Below are 22844 nucleotides of genomic sequence, written 5' to 3'. Positions count from 1 at the left end.
ACATATTCTGTTAGATTTTTACCTAAGTATTTGATTTGTGTGGTGTGTGTCATTGTAAATGGTATCATATTTTTAATTTCAGCACCCACGTGTTCATTGCTAATATATAGAAATACAATTGACTTTGTATGTTTATCTCAGATCCTGCAACTTGCTGAATTCACGTATTAGTTTTAGCAAGTTTTTGCATATTTCTTAGGCTTTTTCTATGTAAAGAGTCATGTCATCTGCAAATAAGGACAGTTTTATTCTTCCTCTCCAATCTGCATGCCTTTTCTCTACTTGCCTTATTGCACTGGCTAGAACTTCCAATACTACATAGAGTGGTGAAAACATGGGAAAGCATTTAGTTTATCACCATTATGTCTTTCATCATTTAATTTTTCACCATTAGCTGTAGGTTTTTCATAGATGCTCTCTTTCAATGAAGTTCTCTTCCATCTTAGTTTGCTGGGAGTTCTTGTCATGCTTGGCCTGTTGGATTTTGTACAATGATTTTTCTGCCTTGATTGATGTTATCATATGATTTTTATTCTTCGGTCTGTTGGTATGGAGGATTATATTGATTGATTTTCAAATGCTAAACCACTCTTGTATACTTGGTCATGGTGTATAATTTTCTTATACATTGTTGGAATTAATTTGCCAAATTATTTTAGGTTGTTTGACACTAAGTCATGAGAGATACTGGTCTATAGTTTTGTTTTAGTTTTATAATCTTTTCTGGCTTTGTTATCAGAATAATGCCAACCTCTAAATTGAGTTGGAAATGGTCCTTTTTGTATTCTTAAGAAAAAATTGAGTTAAGTTGGTGTTATTTCTCAAAATGTTTGATAGAGGGGCGCCTGGGTGGCTCAGTGGGTTAAGGCCTCTGCCTTCGGCTCAGGTCATGATCCTGGGGTCCTGGGATAGAGCCCTCCTCTCAGCAGGGAGCCTGCTTCCTCCTCTCTCTCTGCCTGCCTCTCTGCCTACTTGTGATCTCTGTCAAATAAATAAATAAAATCTTTTAAAAAAAATGTTTGATAGAATTCTCCAGTGAAATCATTCAACCTAGAGATTTCATTTTCAGGAGGTTCTTATTTATAACTTCAACTTTTTAAATTATTTTTTAAATTATTTTTTTTAATTTTTATTTTATTTTTTTATTTTTAAATTATTGTAGAACATTCAGATTATGTATTTCTCTTGGCTGAGTTCTGATAGCTTTTTGTTTTTAAGGATTGAACTGTATCTTCTAAATAGTAGAATACATGAGCATGACATTGTGATATTGCTTTATTAACTTTTAATGCTTGTACCATGTATAGACACATCTTTTTTTTTTTAATTCCTCACATTGGTTATTATACTCTTCTCTCCTCTTACCTTTATCAGTACTGCTAGATGTAGATCCAACCTTTTAATTGATTTTTTAATTTTTGATGATTTTCTTAACCATTTTACTTTTTTCAATTTTATTGCTTTCTGCTCTGTTCTTTATTATTTCCTCTCTTCTTCTTGCTTTGGGTTCTTTTTTATTTTATATTATAGTTTATTGAGTTAGGAATGTAGATTGTTGGTTTGAGAAATTTTACTCTTTTCCAATATAACCATTTAATCTTACCTCTTAGTATTGCTTTAGCTGCATCCCGCATATTTTCATATGTAATATTTTCTTTTTTTAAAAGATTTTATTTATTTACTTATTTGACAGAGAGAGAAACACAGCAAGAGAGGGAACACAAGCAGAGGGAGAAGCAGGCTTCCTGCCAAGCAGGGAGCCTGATGAGGGACTCAATCCCAGGACCCTGGGATCACAACCCAAGCCAAAGGCAGACACCTAACAACCGAGTCACCCAGGCACCCCAATATGTAATATTTTCATTTTCATTCAGTTCTGTGTGTTTTTATTTCCTTTGCTACTTCCTCTTTAGCCCATGGATTATTTAGAAGTGTGTTGTTAATTTCCAAGTGTTTGAAGATTTTCTTATGGGTCTACGTTGTTTAGATCCTTGCTGAGTTTCTGTGTAGTAGTTTTATCTGTTGCTCAGAGTGGGGTTTGGAAATCCAACTCTGAGCATGGATTTGTCCATTTCTCCTTTAAGCTTTATCAGTTCTTATTTGGTGTTTTTTGAGCCTCTGTTATTTGGTGAGTACACCATTCTGTCTTATTCATAGATCAGTGCTTATTAAGTAATGTCCATTTTTATCTTGAGTAATTTTCATTCTAAAGTCTTCTTTGTCAGATATTAATAGTGCCACTTCTCCTTTTTGAAAATTAATGTTTGCATAGCATATCTCTTTCCATCGCTTTACTTTTGACCTACCTAGGTTGTTGAATAGTGAGGTCTTTGTAAACTGCACATAGCTGGGTCTTATCTTTCTTTTCCACTATCTCAACTTCTGTCCACTAGTATATCTAGACCATTTACACTTGAGAGCAGTAAATGTAAATGGTAATAGTATATTTAGGCCTTTTATACTTAAGGTAGTTATTGATATATTAGGTCTTACTTTATCGTTAAAAATATTTTTCTGGGGGCGCCTGGGTGGCTCAGTGGGTTAAAGCCTCTGCCTTTGGCTCAGGTCGTGATCTCAGGGTTCTGGGATCAAACCCCACATCGGGCTCTCTGTTCAGCGGGGAGCCTGCTTCCCCCTCTCTCTCTGCCTGCCTCTCTGCCTACTTGTGATGTCTCTCTGTGTGTCAAATAAATAAATAAAGTAAAATAGAAATGTTTTTCTGCTTTTTTTTATTTTTAAAAAAATTGTTTATTTTTGAACTCAATCTCTGTTCAAGGTAATAAAACTATAAGATGTAATACCAAACAGTTGCCTTTGGCGACTTAGGCAGGAAGTCACAACTCTTCAAAGGAAGCTGTGGTTCTCTTTCCTTGCCTTCCTGTGGGGTACTTGTACATTTTTTAGGATCCCAACTTAATTTATCTATAGTGTTTTTAAGTATATCACTTTGTATAGTTTACTTAGTGATTGGTCTGGACCTATAAAATATACATATGACTCACCCTAGTCTACTGCTGTTAACATTTTCCCACTTCAAGTGAAGGGTAGAAACCTTACTTCCATTTAGATGTCCTTACCTTCTCCATTTTTATCTATTTTTTAAAAGATTTTATTTATTTATTTGACATAGAGAGACAGCGAGAGAGGGATCATGAGCACGGGGAGGAGCAGAGGGAGAGAGAGAAGCAGACTCCCTGCTGAGCAGGGACCCGATGAAGTGCTCAATCCCAGGACCCTGGGATCATGACCTGAGCCAAAGATAGACGCTTAACAACTGAGCCTCCCAAGTGTCCCACCTTCCCCACTTTTAAATATCTTTGCCTTGAATGTGCTTATAATTCTTCAGATGTGCTTATAATTTTTGTTTCAATCCTTATATATGATTTATAAAACTTGGAGGGTAATCTATTGTTTGTATTTCCTAATGCTTCAAAGAACTTCTTTTATCATTTCCTTTCTGTCTGAAGAATTTCTTTTATCCATTCTTTAAGAATAGGTCTGCAAGTGATGAATTGTTTTAGTTTTCCTTTGTCTTATTCCTTGAAGATAATTCCACTGGACAAAATAATTATATTTGAGTTTTTCCTTCAACACTTGAAAAATATGTACCACTTTTTTCTGGCCTCCATGTTTCAAATAAAAAACCTGCCTTCATTAAAATTCTGTTTTCATATAAGTTAATGTGTTATTTCTCCCTGTCTGTTTTCAAGACTTTGTCTTTGTTTTAGTTTTCAGAAGTTTAGTTATGATGTACCTTGGTACGTATTTCTTTGAGTTTATCCTATTTGGAGTTAGCCCAAATTCTTTAATCTGTGGGTTTATATCTTTTATCAAATTGGGGAGATTTTCAGCCATTATTTCTTTGAATACTCTTTTAGCCTCACTCTCCTTCTCTTCTTATCTGTGACTTGAATGATATGAATGTTGGAGTTCTGGTTTTTGTCCCACAGATTCCTGAGACTGCTAAGAAAGAACACTTTCTTTCTCCATCTCTCTCTCTTTCTCTCTTTTTAAAGATTTATTTATTTGTCTTAAAGAGAGAGCATGAGCAGGGGGAGGGGCAGAAGGAGAGGGAGAGAAAGAATCTCAAAAAGACTCCACATTGAGCGCAGAGCCCAACATAGGGCTCAATTTCAAGACCCTAAGATCATGACCTGAGCTGATACTGAGTCAGATGCTTAGCTACTGAGTCACCCAGATGCCCCCTCTCTCTTTTGTTGAATTCTGTTTTGTCTCTGTTGTTCAGTTTGGGTAAAATCTGTTGAACTATTCCCGATTTACTGATCCTGTCCTCTTCCTTATACTATTAAATTTACCCACTGAGTTTTTGTTTTCTGTTACTGTCTTTTTTTCAGTTCTATAATTTCTAGTTGTTTCTTCTACTCCTTTGCTGAGATTTTTACACCTTGTTTCAAGATAATTTACAACTGCTTGTCAAATCATTTTTCTTTTCTTTTTTTTTTTTTTTTTTTTTTGACAGAGAGATCACAAGCAGGCAGAGAGGCAGGCAGAGAGGAGGAAGCAGGTTCCCCGAGAGCAGAGAGCCCGATGCGGGGCTCGATCCCAGGACTCTGAGATCATGACCTGAGCCGAAGGCAGCGGCTTAACCCACTGAGCCACCCAGGCGCCCCTCAAATCATTTTCTAATGTTTGCTTTAGAAATCTTCATCAGATAATTCCAACAGCTGATTCATCTTGGTGTTGTCATCAGTTGGTTGTCTTTTCTTCTTGAAATTAACTATTTTTCTTGTTGATGGTGTGATTTGTAATTTTCTCTTCTTTTCCTTTTTTACTATTTAATATCTTTGGACATGAAAAAAATTGTCATTATAACATAATCACAGGTGATGACTGTTAACCAAGAGTGGCCAAATATTCCCTCTGTGTGGGGATATTGTACCGCATCAGCAGCAGCCAAGGAAAGATAAATGAGTGACATTGGATCTGTAACAGCCATGGAGAACAAGTCTGTAAAGGGCTCCAGCCAGCTGTGGCCATTAATTTTTCAAAAGAAGCTCAAAATTTAGATTTTTAAAGAAAGTTCTCTTATTTTTTAAATGTTCTTTTTTCTCTTCGTTCTCTTCATTCCCTTTTCTCTTCTTTCTCTTTCCTCTTCTTTCTTTTCATTCTCTTCTTTTTTCCAAGAATTTTCTGGCCAAACAAAACAAGATTGGATTAAGCTTTTAGGATGTCAATTTACCCTGCAGATTTGGGAAGATTCTACAAGAGAAAAGATATTTTAAAATGCTGGGTATGCAATCAATCAAACTGGAAGGGTCACCCACTGAGTACACTAACATGCCAGTTCGCTAAATGCACATGCAACTTTTAAGAATGTTGCTGTGGGAGCACCTGGGCGGCTCAGTGGGTTAAAGCCTCTGCCTTCAGCTCAGGTCATGATCCCAAGGTCCTGGGATCGAGCCCCACATCAGGCTCTCTGCTCCACAGGGAGACTGCTTCCCTCTCTCTCTCTCTGCCTGCCTCTTGGCCTACTTGTGATCTCTGTCTGTCAAATAAATAAATAAAATCTTAAAAAAAAAAGAATGTTGCTGTGAACTGAACTTTTATATACCCCACCCCCACAAATTCATGTGTTAATTCCCTAAACCCCAATGTGAAGGCATTTCTATATCCACCAAAAACATCCTGCAAGTTGAATCTGAAATAAAGATATTAGATAAATGAAATGTGAGATAATTTGTCTCTAGTGAATCTGGGCTATAAGAAATGCTAATGGAGTCTCTTTGAACTAAAGGAAAATGACACTTATTGATAACTCAGATCTACAGGAAGAAATAAAGAGCTCCTAAAGTTATAAATAAATAGGTAAATATAAAAAGTTATGTTATTTTTTATTCTTGTGATTTCCTTAAAAGAGAATAGACTGCTTAAGGCAGTAATAATAATGCAGGAAAAGCAAAAATGATAATAATGCCAGGTAGATTTATAACACATGTAGAAGTAAAATATATCACAAACAGCACAAAGGATGGAGGGTATGGGTAAATGGCTTCATATTGTTTGAAAGAAAGAATAAAAATAATAAAAAGGTATAGAACTAAGAAGCAAATATAGGAATCTTGATGGAGTACTAAAAGTATTTGACCCAAAAGAAGGCAGAAAAAGAGAAATGGAATGACAAAAACTTGAAGGAACAAATGAAAAACAGGTGGCAAGATGTTAAACTTAGACTCAACCACATCATTAATTACACTAGAAGTAAACATACTACACACTTAAAGGGCAGAGATGTCAGAAGACATGTTGGAAGCCCAACTATATATACTGTCCATAAGAGAGATCATTTAAGGGGCGCCTGGGTGGCTCAGTGGGTTGGGCCGCTGCCTTGGGCTCAGGTCATGATCTCAGGGTCCTGGGATCGAGTCCCGCATTGGGCTCTCTGCTCAGCAGAGAGTCTGCTTCCCTCTCTCTCTCTGTGCCTGCCTCTCTGTCTACTTGTGATCTCTCTCTGTCAAATAAATAAATAAAATCTTTTTAAAAAGAGAGAGAGAGAGATCATTTAAATATAAACACAACTATGTGAAAATTAAATAGATGGATATATATATACCATGCAAACTGTGAACATAGAACATCTGGTGTGACTATATTAATGTCAGACCATGTAGATTTCAAGACGGAGCTTATTACAAAAGATACAGAAGTCCATTTCACAGGATTTTTAAAAAGACAATTAGTTAACAAGATACAGCAATTCCTAAAATGTATAATCTTAATAACAGCATTTCACTTATGAAGCCAAACTGACAGAACAAAAGAAAGAAACAGACAAATCCACAATCCTAGCTGGAGATTTTAATACCGTCTCTCATTAATTGATTGATGAAATAAACAGAACAAAGCCAAAGAAAGAAAGAAAGAAAAGAAAAGAAGAATATAGAAAATCTGAATAACAGTATTACATAATTTGACTAAACTGACATTTACAGAATGTTACATCTAACAACCACAAAATATAAATTAATTCCAAATGCATATGGACATTCAAGAAAGACCATATTTTAGACCATAAAATAACTTTTAATAGGTTTCAAAAGGTTGAAAATTTGTGGACTATTTCCTTAGTCATTAAGGAATTAAATTAGAAATCAGTAAACAATAAGATATCAGAAGGGGAGGATATAGTTAGAAATTAAATAGCCTACTTCCATATAACTCATGAGTCAAAGGGAAAAAATTGCAAGAGAAATAAAATATTTTGAACTAATAATGAAAACACAACATATGAAAATTTGTCTTATGCAGATCAAGCAGTGTTTGGAGGGAAATGTACCACTTTAAATGCCTATATTATAAAATAATCTTTTATCTAGGTTTTCACCTTAAGAAGCCAGAGTAAGTAAATGCAAGAAACTCAACCCTGTGTAAATAGAGAACAAATAATAACTAAGAGCAAAAGTCAATGAAATAAAAAGAGACAAAGAAGATGAAGAGAGATAAAAGTCTGTTCTTCAAAAAGATTAATAAAATTGATAAACCCCTAGCTAGACTTGATCAAGAAGAAAGAGAGAACACAAAATACCAGTATCAAGAATGAAATGGGTGGGGACGCCTGGGTGGCTCAGTTGGTTGGGCAGCTGCCTTCGGCTCAGGTCATGATCCCAGCGTCCTGGGATCGAGTCCCACATCGGGCTCCTTGCTCATCGGGGAGCCTGCTTCTCCCTCTGCCTCTGCCTGCCATTCTGTCTGCCCGTGCTTGCTCTCTCTCCCTCTCTCTCTCTGACAAATAAATAAATAAAATCTTTAAAAAAAAAAAAAAGAATGAAATGGGTGTTATCACTAGAGATCCTACAGACTTTAAAGAACTCTTAAGGAAATATTGTGAACAATTGTTAAAGATGAGATACCAATCCTAAACCCTCCTTCAGAAAATAGAAGAGGAGGAAGCATTTCTGTATCATTCAGGGTCCAATCAGGAGACAGAAACTACATAGTAATTCAAACGGTAATTTGAAGTTTAGTATAAGAAGTATTAACAAGGTGCGCCTGGGTGGCTCAGTGGGTTAAGCCTCTGCCTTTGGCTCAGGTCATGATCTTGGTGTCCTGGGATTGAGCCCCACATTGGGCTCTCTGCTGGGCAGGAAGCCTGCTTCCTCCTCTCTCTCTACCTGCCTCTCTGCCTACCTGTGATTTCTCGGTCTGTCAAATAAATAAATAAAATCTTTAAAAAAAAGAAGAAGAAGAAGAAGAAGAAACTCTCAAACTGTTTTAAAAAAACATTAAAGTATTAACAAGAGAGTGGGGGGAGAAAAGAGAACTGTCTAGTAAGAATCAACGAGAGCCCTAAAGGATATAGGAATAACAAACATAAAGAGCAGCCACTAGCTCTAGGGGCTGAGCTGGAGTGATCATAAACACTCCTCCCTCCTTGGGTTGAGATCCAGACCTTACTGAAGAGTACATGGCGGGACTCACTGGACAGTTGAGAGGTTGCTGAGGTACCCGGGGTGCCATGCTAGTGTGACATCTGGGATGCAGAGGGAAGTCATGCATAGTGAGGTGCTATGCCTTGGAACTTGCCAAGTTGCTGGGGTGACCATTGGTGGGGAGGTACCCCACCAGCCTCACTGTGCTGCCCAGGTGCCGGAGAAGGGACTCAGGAAAGCTACCTGCTCCCAAATGCTGCAAGAATAGGGAGCTGACAGAGCCAGCACACTCATCTAGCTAAGCCCTAGAGAAAACTCCTTCAGAAAAAGGAAATCTTTTGACTCCTCCTGTGTCCCTCCAGCACCCTCTACTGACAAGGCTGAATGTGGGGCCCGCCATTGAAGGGGAAATAATTACAGGACCGGCCATCTGGCAAAGAAGAACGGTTTTGGAATTGAGAGGCAACACACGGATAACTGGCACAGCCTCTCCTTTCATTTTACATGACCAGAAAGATTCTGATAACAAACCCTGACAAAGACTACACAAGAAAATTACAGACCAATATCCTTCCTGAACATAGACATAAAAATCCTTAACAAAACATTAGCAAATCAATCACAGCAATGTATAAAAAGGAAAATAATGCATCACAACTAAGCGGAGTTTATCCCAGCCATGCAAAGTTGGTTTTAAATTTTAAAAAATCAGACAGTGTAATTCACCACATTGAAGAATAAAAGAGGAAAATGACACAATCGTTTCGATAGGTGCACAACAAGCACTTGGCCAACGGTGACATTCTTTCACGGTTTAGACTCTAAGTGAACCAGGCACTGAAGAGGATTTCTTTTTTTTTTTTTAAGATTTTATTTATTTATTTGACAGAGAGATCACAAGTAGGCAGGGAGGCAGGCAGAGAGAGCAGGGGAAGCAGGCTCCCCACTGAGCAGAGAGCCCGACATGGGGCTTGATACCAGGATCCTGAGATCATGACCTGAGCCGAAGGCAGAGGCCTCAACCCACTGAGTCACCCAGGCACCCCCCGAAGAGAATTTCTACCTGACAAAGGCCATCAGTGACATTACGCACAGTGGTGAAACTAGAGCCACAGAAGAGAAGTTTAAAAACTTGATTGATAAATACGCTGCTGGAGATGCCACCTTACGTGGACAGGAAAGATGAGACATGGCCTGATTCCTCTTCCTCCCACCCTTTCACTTCCCACCAGTGTCTCCTATTGGCTGATCCCAGGCAGAAACCAGTTCTCCTAAGAGTCCCAGAAACAGCCCATGGGAATCAGCTCTCTGCAACGCAGAACAGAGCCAGGGAAAGACAACGAGGAGATCTGAGGGAAAACAGGAACTGTTCCAGAGTCGCTGCCACCTGCTAGGAAATCTCCCATGTCTCCTGGCAGAAGAGAGAAGGCTTGGCCCATCACAGCCAGGGCAACTCGTGATGGTCCAGCGGCATCTTCCTTCTGACTCAACTCTGGAGGGCCTCCTGCTGCTAGTCTGGATTCTCTTCCTCAACCTATAATCCCTCTTCACACAATGACCTGTTAAGTTTCCAAGCATACCTAAGTCTGACATGCTAGGCAACCTAGCCCCACCCTACCCCATGTCCCTGCCATCTTGCCTGACATTGACATCACCCAATCAACCACTCCGTCATGTGAGTCTGTCTGAACTTTGGGTGCCTTTGGGCTCATAGGGTCTCCAAGCCCAGCGTGGTAGGGACAGAGAGCTAAATTCCTCAAGTGGGTCATTGAGAGTGACAGAAAATGACACTACTCTTGCTTCCTCTCTCTCAATTCCTGGACTCATGTGTTCTACCCTACTGAGTACACAGCACCACATAGAGTGTGATCTTAGTACATACACTAGGGTCCGGAGGATGATGTCTCATCCTTGCTGACTTTGTGGTGTCTTCACCTGGCCATTCCAAGGCTCTCTTAGGCAGCAGCTAGTGTCCTTGCAACATCGCTGGAGTGTGAAATATGGACCATCAAGGACCAGCTGAAAAATAAGATCAGGTAAAAATTCCACAGTATCTCCCTGCCCTGGTGGTCTGAGTTCTCACCACCCAGTCCAGGTGGGTAATGATCTAAGTCTCATTTGCAGACCGGTCTGCTGCTTCTAGACCACTTCCACCCACACCCTACCTTCCTAACAACACCACTTTCTTACACCGATATAAAACATCCAACTGCCCCCATCAAGCTGGTCCACTCAAGATGTCTTACTCCACAGAATTAAGAGATCCTTCCCTTGGCCGTTAGGGTACCACACCATCCTGATGGTCCTCCTTCTTTTCTGGCCCCTCCCTTAATCTCCATATCTCCTCCTCCTCCTTTCTGCCTTTAAAAATTGGAGTTCCTGAGACTCAGTCCTTGACCCTGCTCTTCTTCATGCCATGCTCTTTTCCTAAACTAGCTCATCTATACCCAAACTCTGGCTATATCTGGATGGCTCACTCATATATGGAATTTAAGAAACAGATGAACATGGAGTTGAGGGTGGCTGGGGGAGAGTGGCAAACCAGAAAACAGACTCTTAACTACAGAAAACAAACTGAGGGTTGCTGGAGGGGAAGATGGGGGGTGGGATGGATTAAACAGGCAATGGGTATAAAGGATCACGCATGTTGGGATGAGCCCTGGGTATTATATAGAAGAGAAGAATCACTAAATTCGACCTGAAGTGGATATTACCCTGTATGCTAACTAACTGGAATTTAAATAAAAACTTGAAAAAAGAAAAAAGAAACTCACAAATACACTTTAGTCTAGACCTCGATCTATTGCTGGACTCTGCCCACTCTCCCTCTCTCTGCTAAACACACTCAGCTCTCTCGATGCCAGTCCCTTGTCAAGCCCCATCCTCTTTCACCCAGACAAGCCTCTTGGTTTTTAATGCCAATTTCTGGTGATGCCAGTTTTCTCTTCACATACACACTGATCTTTTCATAAATGTACATCATGAACTTGTCAGTCCTCAGTTCATATCCACTTCCTGTTGCCCAGGGCAAATACCCACTAATCCCTGCATGGCCCAGCCCAGCCCTATCAAGTGGAGCCTGGCCAGCCCTCCAGCTTGAACTTGAACCTCTCTCCCTCCTTCTCAGTGCTCCCTCCATAGGCCCTTTCACTTTATCGAAATGTTCCATGCTCCTTCCCACTTCAAGCTTTTATGTAGGTTGGTACTTTCTCTAGAACACCTTCCCTGACCCAAGCTTTCATTGCTCCCTAAAGCTTGTTGTCCACAGCTCTGTTGTCATCTATGCATATGACTGCTTTTTTTTAAATCTGCCTCTCCAATCAGACTAGATGTCAGCCCCTAAGAGACCGTGATGTTTTGGTCTCCTATGCCTCTCTCTCAATGACCCCGTAGCCAGCACACAGTAAGCCTCAATAAAGCATCCCCCTTGCTATGAGCTGGGCTAGTACTTACTATTCTAAGTACTAGACATCTAGGTACTCATTTCATCCAACAACAACCCTAGAGGTGAGTATGATTATTGCCTCCATTTTATAACTAAAAGAATCAAGGCCAGAAAAATTAAATAATTTGTCCAATATCACAAAAAGCACGAGATCCATACATAGCTTGGCAATCTACCTGGCAGGCTCCAGAGTCTGCTCCTGATCCCTGCCTATTTCCCTCTTCATGGATGAGTGGGTGATGATTCTAGCTAACAGAGGGAAGTAGTCTACAATTCCACAGAGCTGGGGTCAGAACCCAGTACCCAGGATTCATCCTGCCAGCCTTCGTTTCTGCATCTTGGCCTATAGTGATCTCATCAAAAGCTTGTAACCTAGTCATCTCTGGTCTGGCCCCAACTCTGGTTTCTTGTCAAAAGCATCTGAGGGATTTGCTAAACGTGAAGTCTCCTAGGTTACTAGGAGGGCGTACTCTGGACTACAGGCTCAGAGGGTTCTGTAATTCCCGTAAACGTCATTTGCCTGTCTCACTGCTAGACTCTGGGCTTTCGAGACAAGGATTGGATTTAATTCCTGTCTAACACCAGTCCTTGGCATACTTCAGACCTCAGGAAATATGTGCTAAATAGCTGAAAGGCCTTCATTATGTTTTGTTACAACTTTTACTCAAAATTCATCCTTCATTCAAAGCCTCGGCACATCTCCTTAGAAGAAAATTTTCAGAAAACCCAGAACATTTGCATGACTTGCTTGAAATGGCTCAGCAAACTTCAGACCACAGATTCTTGGTATTTGGGGAAGGGCACCATGAACTCCCTAGATGACCTCATGAAACTCAGTCTTCTCCTCAGAAAGATGTGTACACACACAGAATGTTGCCTACCATCTTCTGGGGTTCACAATCCATGTGAGCCCCCCTAAACGGGAGTGATGGGGGTGAGGATGGACATTACACAGAAGATCTCCACTGTAGTCCAAGGAAAAGATCATGTTTTCCAATAACTACGCACGAAAAGGACCATTGGTAATAGATTTCCCATTGATCTCTGGGCATACAGTCATCCAGCCTTCAGACTCCATTTCCTAGCTCCCCTTGCAGCTAAATGAAGCCACGTGATTAAGCACTAGCCAATGTACAGATGTATACCACTTCCAGGTTGTGCCCTGAAAGGCAAGGATGTGTCTCCCCTTCCTTGCTTCCACTAGCCCCCATGGTCCTAGTTCCATCATCAGAGTTTCCAGCTGCCCTATGGGTCTGATCAACCCTTTCCATTCATTCCACACCCTGCCAGCCTTCTGCTGACTGCCCAGATGCCCTTATGTGATGTAACCTTCCCCCTCCTGGGCCCATAAAACCAATCTCCATCAGAAACCCACCATTTTCAACATCCCTGCTAAATGCTCAACATGACACAGCTCCTGATCTCAAGGACCACATCCTCTTTTGAGGGAGACACAGGACAAAGGATCTCCACATACCAGGCAGAGAATGACGGATACCAAATGAGAGCAACTCAGAGCAAGGGCTCTGGGGCTTAATCAAGGACTAATGGCAAGAAACTAGGGTTCTGACTTGGCCACCCTTGCAACATGGCCTCAGACAAGACTCGTTTCCTTTCTGGACCTCAGTTCCCCATCACTCATCAACTTAGTGTTGGGGACTAGAGGCCGGTGAAGGTCTTCCTCAGCCCTAATCTTCTGGTTCTTGGCATTTCCCACAACACCTAGCATGTCATGGGTTTGTGCTATTGCGCTACGATTCTTCAGGAGGGGACTGGTGTTCCTTTCAAGTCATTCACGTTAAGAATTGTAGCAGTGAATTCCACCCACGGTCTTGAAGGGCTTCTGCGGCAAGTGACCCTCCAAATAGGTTCTGTACCACTGAATAGTCATCCTATGCCCTAAAAACCTAAATCCCTGCTTTTCCAATGGAAACCACTTCCCGCCGTCTAATCTCTGTGACTGTGGGGAACAGCTGGCCACCATCTTCTCATAATGACCCTTCATAAACATTTATGAGACAAAGGTAAGGTGTGCTCAATTGACCCAGGCCATCTTGGTATCTGGGCAATTGAATTGACAGGAATTTGATTTGTAGCTTCCTGTGCAGACCAGAAGCTCTGCTTAAAAGTGATTCCTTCCACACTTGCCTCCACAAAGGGCACCCCACCCATCAAATAAGGTGACATGCCAGGTTGCCTTCAAGCCCGCTATGGTTTCTGGTGGACGAGAGTAAATGAGCCATATGCACACACCACCAGCTGGCTTCATTGATTAGTCCACACCCCCTTTTTTGGTAGTTGTTCTGCAGGAGTCTAACTGGATGGGTGCTACAACCAGCTCAAAGGGTGGGGGACTCACCACCTAACAGAGAGCTAGGGGGGATGAGGCACAGACTTGGGGTCGGAAGACCTAGACTCTTATTCTCTCTCCACCATACAAACTGGGTGCCTTTGGGTGAGTCATACCAGGTCTCTAAAGTCTCAGTTTGTTCATACATAAAATGGGGGGCTGATCTCTGACCGTGCTGCCTCACGGACCTGTGTGTCCTAACAGTTCATGATCTTGCCATGGCAGTTGCTGATGACGGTAGGATTCGAATCGGGTTGCCCGAAAGAGGAGATCACAAGAAAAGTCACGTATTAGAACTTTGAGTAATAATTATTTTTACTTCCTGGGTGCAAATTTCTTTGGAGGTGTGTTTGATAATGTCTATATCATCGATTGTATTCATAACTGGTTGAACACTCACTGCATGCTCATGGTGATGGCTTTACAGGAATTCAATGATTTAAGTCCCAAGAGGTAAGTCCTCTATTATTATCCCTCTTTTTATTTTTTTAAAGATTTATTGCTCTTAGAGAGAGGAGGGGGGAGAGAGAGGGGGCAGGGGAAGAGGTAGAGGGAGAGGGGGAGAGAGAATCTCAAGCAGACTCCATGCGGACCATGGAGCCTAACGTGGGGCTCGATCTCATGACCCTGAGATCATGACCTGAGCCCAAGCCAGGAGTCAGATGCTCGACCAACTGAGCCACCCAGGTGCCCCTATCCCCCATTTTATGGGGGAGAAAATGGAGGTGCTTCAGAGAGGCTGAGTCGATAGGCCCAGCTTACACAGCTATGAGGTGTGAAAGTCCACACTGAAACCCAGGGCGCATGGCTCAAAATCACATTTTCTTCTCCACTACTTTTTCTGCCTGGTACCAAAAGACATCCGTAACTTATAATAAACCCTATTTTGCATATGTTTTATATTGCATATAAATGTGAAGACTAAGGAACAACTATTGTAACATATCATTACATATAATAACATATCATTATGTTTTTGAAGGGTGTGCCTGAACTAGTTTTCTGATAATGCCACTTAATAAAAAAAAATTGGGACCAACTGCTTTTAGGTCTAAGCAAGGGGCGATACGAAACTCATTACCCTCACAGCAGAGCAGGGCTGGAGTGAGGCAAGTGGGGTGCCTAGGCACCACATTTAAGAAGGTCCTCACTTTCAATGCTCTGTAAATCTCGTCCCAGCTCCATAGCCCTGATGGGAGCTAGGAGAAGCTGTGGAAGCCATACAAAGAGAAAAACAAGAGAGAAAGGGAAAGTCTCCATTATTTATTGCTGCCAAACTCTTCAGCTCCTGTACCCCCAAGACCCTGACAGACCTGTCCACCTCCACAAAACTCCAGAGGGTGGCAGGATGGAGATCCTGGAGTGTGAGTAGTGGGTAGGGGGCCGGGAAAGTGACACAATGAAGATTCTCTACCAGCTAGCTGGAATGGACACAAGAGAAGAGAAGTGCCCTGACCTTGAGCCTCAGAACGCTGGGAAGTAAAGTGGGAATTAGGAAAATCCCTTCCTGGCTCCCCTGGAGGTGGTTTGAGAGAGTGATCTGCCTCTTTCAAATAAAATAAAATAAAATAAAATAAAATAAAATAAAATAAAATAAAATAAAATAAAAAAGAGCCACACACCCACCACCAGCTTCCCAGCTCTACCTCAGCACTGGAAGAAATGAAGGTCTGGAAGCCTGGCATCAGTAGGCATGCTGCTACTGAATGTCACAGTGGCCCAAAGTCCCCGGTGCCCCAAGAGTTGGAACATGGAGGGAACAGAGGATAGTTTCCTAATATCCTCAGTGCCTACCTTTCCCCACTACCAAGTGGCCCCCAGGACCTCAACTGTTGGTGAAAGACCCTTTGGCCAGAAACTCAGATCTGGGAAACCGAGGGTGGGGATTGGGGCAGGATTAGAGAAGGGGGTATGTTCTCTCCTGGTTTCCTCATCTCACAGCCTGAGACCCATTGATAACCAAGATTTCCAAATTTTGCAAAATTTGAAAAGAAAATTTCCTTTACTGGATAGGAACCAGGCCCAGGTGAAATAATTTTCTCCTGGGGGCAGGAGGATAGTGGCAAAGCCAGGGCCGCCAGCCCCCATCCAGTGGTCTCCTCATCACGTTCTGTTAGAAAAGCCCAGCTTGGTGAACTTGCATGCACCAAGGAGGTAAGTGGGCAGACGTGTGTGAAACGAACTCCTCCAGGGGTACCGGCCTGCCCCCAGTGCGCCTTAGGTGGATGTCCACTCTTGGGAACCCCGGAATACGGAGGCATCTTCACCATTTAGGAATTGAGAAGCCCGGAGGTCAAGCGAGGGCCAGAGGTCAGGTAGAGCCTTACCGGAACCTCCGTCCTCAGGGTTGGCGCTCCGCGCCAACAAGCCGTGCGCGCTCCTGGCTCCCAGCGCCGCGTCCCGCGGTGCGCCCTCGCGCCAAAGGGCAGGCGCGAAGTTAGAGAAGCCTGGAGGTGGCCTCCCCGCCCGCGGCTGTTTCGGTTTCCTCCGGGCTGGGGAGAGAAAATCGCACAGTTCTGTTTGTTCCCCCAGCCCTGGCGGGCGGGAGCCGGCATATGGACATCTTGCGCTCCGCATCTGTGTCATCGGTCGGGTTTTCTGTGGATGCCTGCGTGTGTGCGTGTGTGTGTTTGAGACCAAGCGCTGGGAACAAACGTGCATCTGTTAAATTTGACAATAACGTCCTACAGCGAAGCTGCCAAAATGGGGGCAGCAGGTGGGGGTGGAAGGCGGAGGGGGTAGGGGAGAGCGGGAGTCGCAAAAGGCCACGCCAAAGCGCCTAGCCCAGGTATTATGTCGGGAGAAGGTGAGCGGAGCAGCTGCTCCTTCTCGCGGGGTGTGTATGGGAGCGAGGATGCGTGTGTCCCTGTGAAGAGTACACACCAATCTGCTCAACATATGTCGCCACAAATCACAGTATCTCTCCCTCCTCCCAACCCCCTACCCCTCCCGCTGACCGAGGGCAGAACAGAGAGAGGCTCTGAGAAGAGGCGCCGCTCCAACAGGTGTCTTGGTGCGCAATGCACCTTTTCACGCATTCACTGTCTCCGCCGGCGGCTGGGATAATGTGGACACTTTGTTTCCAGGCGCTTTGCGCGAGCTACGGACATCCGGGGGGAGGCGGCCCTGGGCAGGGAGGGGGATTTGGAAATAAAGACCTCGGGCTCTCCTGAGGTCCCGGGCCCTCTCTTGCCTTTGTTAGAGGGCTGCCTGGGATGGAGCTCCCTCCTACGCCCCGGGGGGTGGCATATGGCGCCCTCTCACCTACCCAAGAAAAAGAACCAGCCACCCATTCAAGAGCGCACGAGGTCTCTGCGCCGGGGGAGGAGGAGTCTCTGAGGGAATGGCTTCTCTCCCAAGGCGAATGAGTAGCCCGTCTTATCTCTCCCCACCCCACCTCCGCCATCCCCTCAGCTGGCGCAGCAGCCGTTGAGTAGGGAGCAGCGCGCCTGGGCAGCACCAGCCTGCGGAAGCGCCCCAGCTCCCGGCAGATGAAATATGGGGCTGGTGAGCCCCTGGAGACCATATGCTTTCAATAAAAGAAGACAAATAGGACCGAGATAGGCCTTGCAGTCAACCTGTTATAAATGGGTGGCAATTGGGCCAATGTACACGGAGGCAGGGCCCCCCGGGGGGGAGGCCTGCTCAGTGCCAAATCCATGTGTCAGCTTCTGGGACAGGTGTGCCCAGGGGCCAGGGGCCAGGTCTCCCCCCCTCTGGGTTTATCACGGCAAAGGTAATATTGTGCTAACTATGAGTAAACAGTCATTGTGAAAACGAGGGAGAGTTTATCAGAGGCAAACTAGTTGGGGGGTGGCTTAACAATAAAGTTGTCCGCCTTGGGAGCAGGTGACGGCTGGCTGCGGGACTCCCGCGGTAGATGTTTTCCAAAGCACTCCACTTTACAATCTCTTGTAATTATTTATTAAACGAAATCTATTTATTATTATTTTAGCAAACACTGGAGACAGGTGGGGCTTTCTTTTCATCGTCTCCTTTTGTTTGAAGGGCTGTTTGAAGTGGCCAGTCTCGGCCCAGGCAGCTCGCTCGCCAGATTTTTGTCTTCCCCTCTTTCAGCGCCTAGGCGAAGGCGAGAGAAAGAAGCCCCCTCCTCTGGCAAGCCATTAGCTATTCAGCTTCCCATGGCCCCCCTCTCTCTCGCTTGTTTCTCAAAGAGCCCCCAGTCACTGCTAAGACTCCCCCCGCCGACAGGAAGGCGGCAGGGCGGACCGCTGCCTTCCTTCTTTTCCAATCTGCCCGCGGTCTCCAGGCGTCAGGCCGTCGCCTGTCTCCTGGGCCGCCTCAGCCTCCAGGCTTGCCCAGGTCTCAGAGAGCAGAGGCGCGCGCGTCTGGGAGACCTTACAGGCGGTGGCTGGCCTGAGGCTTCAGGAACCGGCTCTGCTCCACGCGGGAAGAGCCGTTTCCCAAACACCGGCGGCGCGCACTGAGTTGTCACTGTTTGCGCCTCCGCCGCCAGAAGCACAGGCATTGACTTTGGAGAGAGGTCTGTGCGTCCCCAGCAGCGAGAGGGAGGACGTGGATCCCGGATCTCTAATCCCCCAGGACTCTGTGACCTCCGGCCCTGCCCTCCTGGCCAGAAGAAGGGCTGTCTGCCGAGAGTTGGTGCGTTCCTCAAGGAGACCGCTGCTCCGGGACGCTGCGCGCTCCTCGCCCTATTTTTTGCGCAAAGTAGTGGTGATTACTGCCTGCAAAGCCCCAGAGAGCCCTGGGCCGGAGCTGCTCCGGGGAAGCTGGATAAGAATTCCAAGTGGGTCCCAGAATTCTCTCCCAGATAAGAAGGTTCTCAAGAATGCCCAGAATCTTACCCTGATGCAGGAGCTCGCCCTTCCGCTCTTGCAAGTACCCATTAGCCGCTTTCGGCAAAACTGAGCCAAGCCAGTCGCCTTTACCTTTTATGCCTTTTATCTCAGGGCCACTGCTGGATGAGAGTCCTGGTTTCCGGCTGCTCTCCAGGATTCCTGCAACCCGTACGGATGTCTTGATCCTTTATAGCCAGGGCTCACTCCCTGGAGAGGGGCTGGGTCTGGAAGCCCTAGGGAAGCATGCTTTGGATTTCCTGTCAGTTCATAATTTGCAGGATAACAGAAATCAAGCAAGGCAGGTGTAAGGGGCAGGAAAGTAGAGAGATGGAACATGGGTGGACGCTGGCTCCTCTTGGCACTGGGAGATGGGGCCCCTATCCCTTTTCTACTCTGACCCTGTCTTTGTCAAAGATACGGGACTTCTATTTTCTGCACTTTGGGGTTCTGGTTTTGCCTTGAAAAAAATATATATTTTCCCCAATCAGGAAGAGGCAGCAGGTACAAGGGTGAATCTACAGTGAGAGTCTTAGGACCTGAATTCCATGTGGTTCCAGTAGAACTTGCTGTGTGACCTTGGGTGAGTCCCTTCCCCTTCTGGGTCTTGACTTTTCCATCGGCAAAAAGGGCCTTGGGTTCTCATTCTTATGACTAGAAAACACATTTGGAGCAGTTAGTGACCTAAAGAAGGAGCAGTAGCAAAATGTGGAACCCGTGAGTCTCATTCCCTTTGCTGCTCCTGAGCCTGACCCCTAGCTTCAGATGGAAGGCAGAAAAGGAAGGAGCATCTGTTTAAGAGCCCACTGGCTGAGATCTGGAAGACAGCGCCCCCATCCCCATACAGTCCTGGAGCCCTCTCTCCCTGACTCCCAAAGTATCCATCCTCTCCCTGCCCAGGAGTTAACTGTGCCCTCCAAGCAGCTGGGGCGGGTGTGGAGAGGCAGTCCCCGGGGCAGATCCGCAGACTTACCTCCTCCCTTCACCCCATCCCCTCAGTTTCCCAGCCGGGTCCAGCCCCCCTCCGCCAGCTTCCGGCAGGCACTGCCTATCTGCATCTGCTGGAAAGTAAAGCCATCGCAGCCTGCGGAGATGTAATGCGGGCCCCACCCTTCCCACCCTCGGCTCCCCCTCCTCCCCACCAGACACGTCCTGGTCGAGAGAGAGCAGCGGAAGCCGCGACCCCTCACCCTGAGTGACCGGAAGCAGAAGACCACGGGGTGTCCGAGGCGGTGACAAAAGGGAAGGGCGGGGAAGGAAGGAGGGAGGATGCATTCAGTGTCACTTTGGAAAGATTTCCAGACGGCGATAACAGGGGACTTCAGAGTCCCTGCCCAGTGCTTACGGCCGGATACCGGCCCAACACTGCGGCGCTGGCTGGCCCAGTGAGTGCCAGCAGTGCCTGCTCTCCTGTGATCAGGCAGGAGGATGGAGGGGAGGAAGACGGGATCTGCTTCTCGCTGGGCCAGCAAACCTCGGGCATTTAGAAGACAAGGCCTGACCTTGAGGTCCTGGCCCTCTCCTGACCCATCCTCACCTGGGCCCTTCCCCATAGGCCCTGGCCGAAATGTGAGGGGGCTGTCCATGACTACTAGTGGTGGAATGTCCCCAGAGGTCCCACCATGGCCCTCTCCGGTTCCTGAAAGGAGATTTGGGGTGGGGGGAGAGGTTCTAAGTGCCTCATCTCCAGACATGGTGGTGGGAGGTGGGGTAGGGAGGCTCCTAACCCCGAGGGAAGGTCTCTAAGTGGCAGAGACGTATGCAGAATCACTCTCTCTGTGGTCGCCCTGTGCCCACCTCCCAGCAAGGAGACGGTCAGGGAAACATCATCCAGTGTGTGTTTCCTGGCCTGCCCGAGGGCAGGAGAGCAGGGCAGCAACTGGAGTTAGGGGCACTCCTCCAAACGAGTAGTCACAACACTTTGCTCCTTGTCCTATCTCTGGCGGAGAGATTTGGGGCCAGCCGCCACCTTCTCTGAGCCTTAATGTCCCTGTGTGTAACACGTGGAAATTAACCAACCCTATAGGCTTCCCAAAGCCCTCTGTGGGGTACCAAAAAAGGGTTTGGACAGATGCCAAGGAAAGACAGAATAAGAGCAAAGCGGTCTGGGGCGGCCAGACGGGAACCAGACGAGGCTCTTCTCACTGGGCGAGGCTCTTTGAGGAACCGAGAGTTGCTGGGACGGAGCCCGCAGAGAGGAAAGCAAACAGAGTGGCGCTCCCTCCCCCGACCCCGGCCCTTTGTCCGGAATCCAGCTGTGCCCCGCGGGGGAGGAGCGGGCTCGCGTGGCGAGGCCCCCTTGCCCCGGCGCTGATTGGCCGGCGGCTCGGGCAGCAATGGGGCAGGCACGCTCCTGGCTGAGGCCGAGCAGATAAAGCGTGCCAAGGGGCACACGACTTGCGGCTCAGAAAATCCGAGTGGTCTCGCAGCCGCGCCTAAGACAGCAACAGTGGCCCGGGACCCCCTTTGCGTTTCGCTTTCCTGGAGCTCGGGAAACTTCAGGCAGCGGCCCCTGCTCTCAGCCGGGCTTGCAGACGAAAAGGCCAGCTCATCTCACCAATTGCTCTCGCTGCCCACCCCCCGCCCTGCTCTCTACCCTTTTGCGTGTGAGAACAAGGTAACACCTGGAGGCCACAGAGCGAGGGCTGGAGGGGGAAAAGGGTCCTCTGATCCGGCGGGAGGGGGGAGGTGGCTCTTTCTGGGCTTTTTCCCACTTGGCTCCGGGATAGGGAACTGCGCTAGGGTGTTGGACCCACGCTTACCCCGACCTCTTCCCCTGCTGCAGGATGACGCCTCATCCCTCGGGTGCGCCAGCTGTCCAAGTGACCCAGGAGACAGAGCAGCCCTTCCAGGGCGTCTTCGACGACGAAGTGATCTGCGTGGCGTCGACTCCAACCAGCCAAGCTCGAGTGCGGGGGAACTGTGCGGACGAGGAAGAGGGTGGCTGCCGAGGGGCCTCGAGGAAGCTCCGGACGAGACGCGGGGGGCGCAGCCGGCCCAAGAGTGAGTTGGCTCTGAGCAAGCAGCGACGGAGCCGGCGCAAGAAGGCCAATGACCGCGAGCGCAATCGAATGCACAACCTCAACTCGGCCCTGGACGCGCTTCGCGGCGTCCTGCCCACCTTTCCCGACGATGCCAAGCTTACCAAGATCGAGACGCTCCGCTTCGCGCACAACTACATCTGGGCGCTGACGCAGGCGCTGCGCATAGCAGACCATAGCCTCTACGGGCTGCAGCCTCCCACACCGCCCTGCGAGGAGCTGGGCTGCCAGGACGGCAGCTCTCCGGGAGACTGGGGCTCCCTCTACTCCCCGGTCTCCCAGGCGGGCAGCCTGAGCCCCGCCGCCTCGCTGGAGGAGCGTCACGGGCTGCAGGCACCTGCCTCTCCTGCCGGTCTGCGCCCCAGCGCCCTAGCTCTTTCAGACTTCCTATGAAGGAGCCTGTCAACTGCTGGGTGATGGGTGCTTGGCTGTGGGTGGGGGGCCACAGAGGCGGTCAGGGACCCACCGGGGCTGCAGCGGCCCCAGGGTGAACTTTCTCCCCCAGTCTCCGGCTCCCTGACGGGTGGGGGGGTGGGGGGTGGGGCGGTGGTGAGCCTAGGCGCCTAGGAGGGTAACAGGTGGGTTCAATTCCCGGTTCCTCTTCACAGCGCCAGCTTCAGCCCTCTGCTGCCTGCACAGGGGGGGATTGCAAGCTCTGCGCGTTCCCCTCCCTGCAGCCACCCCAAGTCTCCAGCAAAGGCACCCGGGATTGTGGCACTAAGCAGCTGGAGACACCCGCTGTCTCCAGCCATCCTACACTCACTCAAGTCTGTCAGTCTCTCTTACCAACCCTCCACCAATGTG

At 46.7% G+C, this 22844-nt stretch overlaps 1 protein-coding gene across 1 annotated transcript; it reads left to right on the top strand.

Annotated features, from left to right (window-relative positions):
• The first annotated feature begins 21429 nt into the window (after window positions 1–21429).
• NEUROG3 (neurogenin 3) lies at window positions 21430–22454 on the top strand. The gene is made up of 2 exons (XM_047703312.1): window positions 21430–21616; window positions 21785–22454. Exon 2 carries the CDS (start codon window positions 21786–21788, stop codon window positions 22431–22433), a length of 648 nt encoding a protein of 215 aa, XP_047559268.1. The 5' UTR covers window positions 21430–21616; window position 21785; the 3' UTR covers window positions 22434–22454.
• Window positions 22455–22844: the final 390 nt, after the last annotated feature.

This window comes from Lutra lutra, chromosome 14 (assembly GCF_902655055.1).
Source record: "Lutra lutra chromosome 14, mLutLut1.2, whole genome shotgun sequence".
Lineage (NCBI taxonomy): Eukaryota > Metazoa > Chordata > Mammalia > Carnivora > Mustelidae > Lutra > Lutra lutra.
The sequence above is the reverse complement of the archived record's forward strand: the minus strand, read 5'-3'. Positions and strand labels throughout refer to the sequence as shown.